Consider the following 8,813-nt stretch of genomic DNA (forward strand, 5'->3'; position numbering starts at 1 on the left):
AAACCCAGAAACTCATCTCCCACTCCACCCTCTCCGCTCCCATTGCAATCAACCCAACCATTCCCACTGCTCCCACCACCATCTCCTCCACCCCCTCCTCCCCTGGTGCTAAAATCGCAGAAAGTGGGAAAGCAAAACTCCTCCCTCCTTTCTTCTCGCCCAAAATTAGGGATAAAATTGGGGCTAATAAAATTTTGGGAATTAGGGTTGGGTGCAAGTTGATCTGGGGAGAGAGAAGCGAGGGGAGGTGAGGAGAGTGGAAGAGAGGGAGAAGGTGGGTAAGGAAGGTGAAGAAGGAGAAGTGGATCGTAGAAAGGGTGGATTGGGTGGGCAAGGGGTGGGCGTTTGGGGATGGGAGAAGATGAAAGGGGTGGAGGGGATGGAAGGGTGTCGGGTGGGGAAGACGAAGGGGGATTATGGGTTTTATTTATTTATTTTAATACTTTTCTTTAATTGATTATTTTAAATTTTTTATTGAGTGTTTAGCCACGTCAACACAAATAAGAACCCCATATTTGCAACATCATCACTTTACAGATTTTTTTAATGGTTGTATGAAATTGAAATAGAATAGCACGTAAGATTTGAAAGTGAAATGTTTTAAAGATATAAGAAATTGAAATTGATCTCAATCCTAAAGGGGCAAAATGTAATTTATCCTAAATTATTTTTAAGAAAAGTATATGATTGTCCAATGTTACAAAACAGCAGTTTGGATATCTATGACAAACACAACTGATACGGAAAACAATTAAAAAGTTTATTATGCAGAGGAAATAACTTGATGTTTTCAATTACCATATCACATTTGTGATCAATTCTCTGATTGACTTGTATGGGCTCCAAACGCTGGACTCCAACCACGTGACCAATAACATTTCAAAATTTGAAAAAAAAAGGAAAAAAAAGAACAAAAGATAACTGTCACGACAAAATGTTTCATAAAACAAACATTAACGCATTCTAAGACACACACACACATGTATATACATATTATCACTTGTAAGGACATCAAGCCTGTCCAGCCGAGGATACAACCTATTATAGTCTAGCAAAAAGAATCTATGGGCGGAAAGACACTTGTCAACTTGTTAAAAATTGTTTTAGCAGTGAATACAACGTGAGTGTCATGCGGCACCACTCGATACTGGCCCTTCATTTTGTTGGCGTGAAAATTCATAATTTCGTAGCAAATACCTGCTTCAATTTTTGGCACTATTATTTCATAGTCCATCTCATCAGAAGACGCCTCACTTGCTTATTGCTTGATAATCAAACATGGGAAAGGCAAGAAAAATAAAATTGTCAAACACACTATGAATGATTAAATAATGTTGAATTTGACACTTGGAATAACATGAAAATAGATGCAAACAACAAACATTAAAAACTAACATGGATAGTGAATAGTCAAAGCCAATTTATTGTTGTAATTAACATTTTAAAGGTGATGGATATGCATAAAAAAATTTACATGTTATATAGAGTTAGTATAACAGTTGATATACCTAACACTTGAAATAATATGAAAGTAGACACATATGACAAATATCATAGAGTAACATGGATAGTAAATACTGAGAGTCAATTTATCAGCGTAATTAACAGTTTAAAGACAACGGATATGCATCAAAAAATTTACACATTGCATAGAGCTAACATGGAAACTGATATATTATTCTACGACAGAAAATCAAAGAATACAAAGATTAAAAATCAATTGCACGCACTGTTTATCCTGGACAGGAGAAATGTTATGCCATTTGTATTAGAACAAATAAGAAATAGTTAAAATGTGTTGTTAAACACTTATCAGTCAATATTATTAAAGATTGATTTTCTCACCCTTTCATCAACTAATATACAGTGAAGCCCTGTATATTTATAAATCATGCCTAGAAATCTCGACCACCATATTCTGCAAATACGGACTTTAATTTTCACAATTCTTTCATACGGCACCAATTGATTAATAGGAGTTGGACCTTGATCTACCATTTAAACTACTAAAATGAAATCCAAGGTCTGTAAATTCACAAATAGCCTAGACAGAAAGCTCAAGAAACCTGAACATCATCTAATCGAAGCAGAATATAAGCTAAAAAAGAAATGAAATAATTGAATAAATTGTTAAACAAAAACGCAAAAGAATAGTCAATTCAATTAAAACACCAAAAATGATAAACCAAGGGAAAAAAAAAGAGATCACTTGAATACCACCAACAATACATGAACCACATCATCATTTATTACGGCCAATTCCATGCTCAAACACCATTCATCAAGATTAAAACTACATAATCTTTCATATAATACCGACATTTGAAATTAATAACTAATACACACAAAACCGCACTCATCCAATTTAAACAAACACATCACCTGATAAACTTTCAATAATGCCACAAAAAATTATTGTCCAAAAGAAACACAACACCGGTATAGATTATCAAAATGCTCCAAAACAATCAAAACCTAATTTTATGTCAAGCAACAGAAGCTGTAAACTTTGAAGAGAAAAACTAATTTTAAATCTTTACAGAGCAACTCAACCACGCAGAAGTGCTTAGTGACAAAATAATCAGGCAACAGATCGCCTAAAATAATCAAAAGGGAACCCAACAAAACCAAATAATCGAAAGAAGAAATCACATGGCCATTTCAGTTTTAAAAAGAACACTATCCAAATAATCAAAAACAATCAAAACCTGGTTTTATGTTAGCCAACAAAAGCTATAAACTTTCAAGAATAAAATCAATCTTAAATGTTTACAGAGCAACTGAACGATGTAGAAACGCTTGACAACAAAATAATTAAGCAACAAATCGCCCAAAACAATCAAAAGACAACTCAAAAAACCCAAATACAACACCCACATCACTCGATAAACTGTGGCCACCAAAACAAACTAATACCTAAGAAAAAACTCAATCGCCGCAACTGGAAATCGCGACCACAGAGCCGTTCAAATCCGGACCACAAAATTGTTGAAAGACTAACAAAAAGTAAAAACAAAACAGAATCATTCAAATCTCCGAAAACACAAAGTCACAGCCTGCTGAAAGACTAACAAAAAATAAAATCAAACATCCCAAAAACCCATCACTGAAACCACACTCCTGCAACACCAGAAACCGAAAAGAAAAACTAAAGGTCCAAACGAAAACAAAAAGCATAACAAAAACAGAATAAATGACAGAAAATTGACTAACCAAATTTAAAAGCAACAAAACACACAGCCCGCCTTAAGGCAAAGCTCCAAACTGAAGTGAAAGTGAAAGAAAGCAACAATAGTAAGAGAGAAAATGGGAAAAGGCACAGTCGATGCGATGATCGACACATGCTCATCGTTAGGAAACCAAAGCCCAACCAAGAAAATGAAAAACGTGTTTCCACCTCCAGAGGCACACGGCAACAAAAATGAGGAAAAGGGTAAAACCGCCAATTCAGTGGAGAATCCCTAAGAAGGCCCAAAAACATGAAGAAATCGAGGGGCAGGACAGTCAGCACATTGTTAATGAACAGTGGTTTTCCCACCGGGTTTTAGTATAGATAGAACTAGAAAGTTTTGCCCGCACGTTGCTGCGGGATTAGAAATTGTGTGAAAAAATTGTGTTTAAAGGTATAAACACATCAACTTTATCACATCTAATTGAATTACTGAAACAACATATTGATGCGCTTAATATGAAAATCCATAAACTATTTGACAATATGAAATCCAACAATCTCTAAAGATGAGAAATGAATGTAGAAATTCAGCAATCTCTAAAGATGAGAAATGAACGTAGAAATCCTACCTCATATATATTAAAACAATTAACAAATTCTCAGTAAATGATCACAAAAGAGGTATAAAAAAGTAATTTCTTAATTTAAATCAGTTCTCACCATAACAAAATAATGATATCATTTTCACATTAACTTGGATTGATTTCGATCACCAGCATTAATAAAACCAGTGACTTCAACCTGTGCAAGCAAACGACCAAATTAGATGCAAGCCAACCAACTTCGAATTTGACCAAAAAAAAAAATAATTACAATTAAACTAACCTCTTATTCCCATATGAAGTAGTTGTTGTTCCCTGTTTTGCCTTTGTGACCTCTTCTTCCCATATGAAGTAGGTGCTCAATCAGTTGATATAAATTATATAATGCCATTTACTTGCCATTTTATTTATTCTTTACCTTTTGTTATTGTGATGTAATTCGGTAAGTCATTCTTATTGGGCAGTTATATTTTTCTCTTAATTTTGTTTGACATTATTATTTAATCAAGGACAGCACTGTTTATACTAAACAACTGATTAAATAAACTGTGTAAAGACAGTGAGATAACAACATTTGGCAACTATAAATAGTTAGTTTGATAGACAGCTTCAAAACAAAGCATGTGCTAAGAATCTTAAATTTCGACTGTAGTCAGTTTGATAGACAGCTTCTTAAAAAATTGGAAAATGAGAATAGATTTGTTGAATTTGTGTACAGATAAATTACAAATGAGAATAGATTTGTTGAATTTGTGTACAGATAAATTACAACTTGTACAAAAAGCAAGTATAAAGAGTAGTTACCTAATCTTTTTTGGAAGAACCGGAATCTGTTTTTGCAGCAGTTGGAAATGACTTTTTTTCAATAGCTTGTTAGGAACTTGGTCAAAGTCCTGCGCATTTTCTTTTGAGATATCTTCTACATCACTGTTTGAAATTGGTGACAAAGATCGGCAAACATGAGCATGCAATGGTTTAAGATTTGGACATTGGTAAAAAAATTATACAGTGAGGAATGACCTTTGTTCAGAACTGGCAAAAAGACATCTTCTGACCGATAAGAAGAATGGGAAAAGTAGTTTAAAGGAGGTACCCTAGGAAAGGGAAAAGAAAAGGATTGAAATACATGAAACAAAATTGTATCACAATAGAATTATATTATGAACAAAATAAGGATAGATTGTGTTTACCTAGTGTTTTTCTATGGGAAAGAAATCTGGTTTTGCATGAGTTGGAAATGACCTTTTTCTGGCAATTTTATAGGATGTCATCAAGTTTTTGCCCATTTGTCTCTGCGAAATGTACATTAGTTAAGAGTTTGATTAAACATATGAAAAAAATATTGATTAGTATGGTGTAAACACAAAATTACACGTATCAGTCAGGATGAGATTGCAATTGAGGGTTAAACCCCTCAGTCGTCATATGCGTTCACATAATGTAAACTGATTGGTATGTTTAAGCAATAATGATGATACTTTTGGTCTAGCATAGTTAGCAATATGTGCAGTACATGTGTTACCCTAGTTGCATCTTATTGTTAATCATTATAAGACTAAAATCTCTCCTCAAGCTTGTAAAGAAGCTCGAGTTTAAATTGATTTTCCTACTTTGAACAAAACTGTATTCAGATACCTCAAATAATCAGAATCATACAAAAACCTAGCATCCTAGTAGCTAGCTAGTACATGAAATCGTGGTTTCACTGATTATATTAAAAATATTAGGAAAATTTTTAGATACAAAAAGCAAATAAAGTTTGAAAAATCACTCACTGAATGTCCCAAGAGATCCTTATTTACAACAACCTTTCCAATCATGGCTAGCCATATTCCATATTGATGACGTCTGCTACACAGAGAAGAAACAAAACAAAGAGATTTTAGAGATTTTTATTTGGTAGTTATATTATTTCTCATCAATATTTTATCTAAATTATTATATAAAATTATGAATAGCTATTAAGACCTTGTAATTCTTCTGTACATTGAAGCCCCTCTTGAGAATCCACTGCTTTTCCTGTAAAGACCACATTATGTTAGTAATCAATTAGCATTTAAACGTTGTTGTATATATAAATCTACTGAATGCATGATTAGTAGCATGAACTAAAACAACATGGTTTGACAGTTAAAATGGTAAGCCAAATTATATGTGAAAAAATGCTTACCCATGTAAACTGAAGATTCATCATTTGACTGTAATTCCCCAGCTAATCAAAGAAAAACCAAAAATTAAAAAATAGAATCAGCATATAGTATGGAAAATAGTCAGAACAAAAGCAGAATTTGACTGGAAAAAAATGCACATTTCTTGCAATTAAAAACATCATTGTGTTTTCTTGACAAACCTTGCCTTCCCTTCCTGCTCTACCCTTCTTTGTTGCAACTATTGTCCCACAGATGCGCTTCATATCGACCGGTCCATCTATGCCTGATCAACAGAAATGCATCAAGAAATATATAAAAAACTTAGCATGGAGGCAACCGTTCTTTATGGTTTCATATAACAAAAATGCTCAATCAACCATGAATAAACAATAGCAATCATCGCTAATCAATTTTTCACCAAGAAACAACAAAAAGGCATACTTTTGAATATGCATTTGCAAGTAAATTTGTTGTCATGCCAACATCAAGCTTTGGCCAGTGAACTTATTACAATTTCCTCCATGCAATACGTTCATAATTCTTCCAATTCCTTTCTACATTCAACCAAACAAACACTATGTACTTGTCCAACCAATCTATTATAAACTCCTTCCACGACAAAACATTGATTTCACGAAAAATTAAAAATTCCTACCTTTAAATTTGCTCCAGAGGCATACCTTTGAAGATGCATTTCCCAATAAATTTGTTGCCAATCTAGCCATCGAATCTGAATGTCAAGCTCTAGTCAGTGGCCATCAGAGAAATTTGTCGATGTAGGATTAAATTGCAACTTCTGGAACAAAATGTTAGATTTTTTATCATTATTTGAATTCCTATAACAAAACAAATAAAACTCAATTCTTGCAGACCTTTTGCATTTTCTACCATTCCAGAGTCCTTTGATAATCTAACAGTCATCTTTATAAGCATTGCTAGAGCATGAGATTGGATAAAAATGCAAACATGATCCGAATTTTTAAAAACCTTTACGATAAAAAAAAAAAAATTTAAAATTTCTAAAACCTTTTGATTAGTTTTCAGACTTACATTGCATTTGTGGTTTTTTCAACCCCAACGGAGGTAATCGCGAAGTAACAACATGGGGCAGATCCCATGGAAGCTCTTAGACAATTAGTAAAAGATGAATGCTTACAAAACTGAAAACAAAAACATTTAATCAAAGAAAAAAATACGTACTTGATCACAAAGGGCTTGCAGACAAAAACCCCAATATTCGAAGACCAACGTTTCTTGAAAGCAAAAATCAAACCAGATCAGACAGCCAAAAGCAAATCACCAAAAAAATTTAAATCAGGTACACAAAAATCAAACCAGTTCGATATTGAGACCTTACGAAATCTTGGCGTCGGGGACGTCATTGACCGAGTGCTTCTCGACCTTGAACTGGAGCTGGTGACCATCGGGAAGTTCGCTGTTCCGTTTGGCCAAGAATTTGGAGCTTCGGACAGAAAGCTATGCAGGAAAATTAAAGTAAATGGAGTTGACGAAAGGTAGCTAAATCGGAGTTGGACGATAACGGCAAATGGAGAACGAAGGGTTTCTGGGAGAGAGAACAACAGAGAAAAAGGGAGAGGGAGCAAACGAAACCAAAACCACAGAAGCCAAAACAATCGAACTCAAATTAGAGGAAAAGAAGTGAAAAGCAACGGAAGGAAAAATAGTGAAAAGAAAGCGAAGATGCCAGAAGACGCTGCGATGGTCGACAGGTGGAGTGGAAGGGAAAAAATGCCTTTTTACTGTAGAGAAGCCTAAACGAAAGGCAGACAGGACAGCATTGTAAGGGCATTTTCGCCATTTTACTGCTCTAGAACAGTACCACATCAGTTTGGGTTTTATGGCTCGTTTATGTATCCGTAATCGAAATAGGAGGAATTGAGTTGAGGAGAAATTTGAATGAAGAGGAGTCAAAATCAGATTCCTGTTGAAGTTGTTTACTTAAATGTTCAGGAGTCAGAATATGAATAAAATTGAGTTCATATAAGTTGTTTACTAATTCAGCTGAATCGGAATAAATATCAATATGATTACTAAATTACCCTTATTTATTTTATTTTATTTTATTCTATATTTATGTTTATAAACATTTTAATTAGATATTTTTATTTATTTAATTAAAGTAAAGAGTTAAAATATGCATTATTGATTTATTGTGTATAAATTAGATTATAATCTAATTAAAAATAAAAAAACCAATTAAAGTAAAGAGTTAAAATATGCATTATTGATTTATTGTGTATAAATTAGATTATAATCTAATTAAAAATAAAAAAACCTAGCCACATTCATCTTCCTACCCGCAGAAAAGAGAACCCAGATACCTTCAAAGCCGTCAAGACCTTCCCACCCCACAGAAGAAAGAACCCACAAAGCAATTGGAGAGTCAAGTCATTCCTACCCCAAAAAAGAAATAACCCGGAAATTCAAAGAAATTCATTTGCTCATGCCTATTTCTTTCTCAGGTTTATGGTGATACAATGGTGATACAGAAGGGAGATGGAGAGGAAGAAGTGGTTAGTGCTCTAATTTTCAAGATTCCTTGATTCTTAGGGGCAAACAGAGAGTAGGTGTAGTGGGTATGGGATCTGGGCTTGGTGGAGCAGCATCTAGTCGTGAGGTAGATGAAGTAGCAGCTTTGGTGAAGGAGATGATCACAGTAAGATGAAGGGCAGTATTGGAATAATTACAACCAAGTGAGGGCATAATTGGTAAAAGAAGTTCATTCCCAATTCCCCTCCAGTCCAGGAATTGAAATACCTCCCTCATGTAGGGAGTCCAATTCCTCCAAAATCAGCAGTGGGATTCCCCAATTGGTGTGCACCCCACATGTTTTTATGATGCCCCAAGATTAAGTAAACAAAGGTGTAT

The 8,813-nt window shown here is 34.2% G+C and overlaps 1 protein-coding gene across 26 annotated transcripts; it reads right to left on the bottom strand.

Moving 5' to 3' along the window:
* Positions 1–922: 922 nt before the first annotated feature.
* Positions 923–7,625, bottom strand: LOC137748471 (uncharacterized). Of its 26 annotated transcripts, none has more exons than XR_015953231.1 (14): positions 7,277–7,623; positions 7,125–7,177; positions 6,580–6,654; positions 6,366–6,474; positions 6,125–6,207; positions 5,945–5,986; positions 5,743–5,793; positions 5,550–5,625; positions 5,017–5,066; positions 4,795–4,868; positions 4,579–4,701; positions 4,058–4,109; positions 3,893–3,973; positions 923–1,264 (listed from the first exon to the last, which is right to left on the bottom strand). XR_015953231.1 is itself a non-coding variant. In XM_088679414.1 (12 exons), exons 6-11 carry the CDS (start codon positions 5,760–5,762, stop codon positions 4,061–4,063), a joined length of 351 nt encoding a protein of 116 aa, XP_088535540.1. In that variant the 5' UTR covers positions 5,763–5,793; positions 5,945–5,986; positions 6,125–6,207; positions 6,580–6,720; positions 7,125–7,177; positions 7,282–7,625; the 3' UTR covers positions 923–3,973; positions 4,058–4,060. The 26 variants fall into 26 exon arrangements, 22 of the variants coding, with proteins under 22 accessions (XP_088535540.1, XP_088535543.1, XP_088535530.1 ...); XR_015953219.1 differs by having other exon boundaries at positions 4,058–4,112; positions 5,550–5,622; positions 7,282–7,621; XR_015953213.1 differs by having other exon boundaries at positions 5,550–5,622; positions 7,282–7,620.
* Positions 7,626–8,813: the final 1,188 nt, after the last annotated feature.

This window comes from Pyrus communis, chromosome 2 (assembly GCF_041283825.1).
Source record: "Pyrus communis isolate YQ-2024b chromosome 2, ASM4128382v1, whole genome shotgun sequence".
NCBI lineage: Eukaryota > Viridiplantae > Streptophyta > Magnoliopsida > Rosales > Rosaceae > Pyrus > Pyrus communis.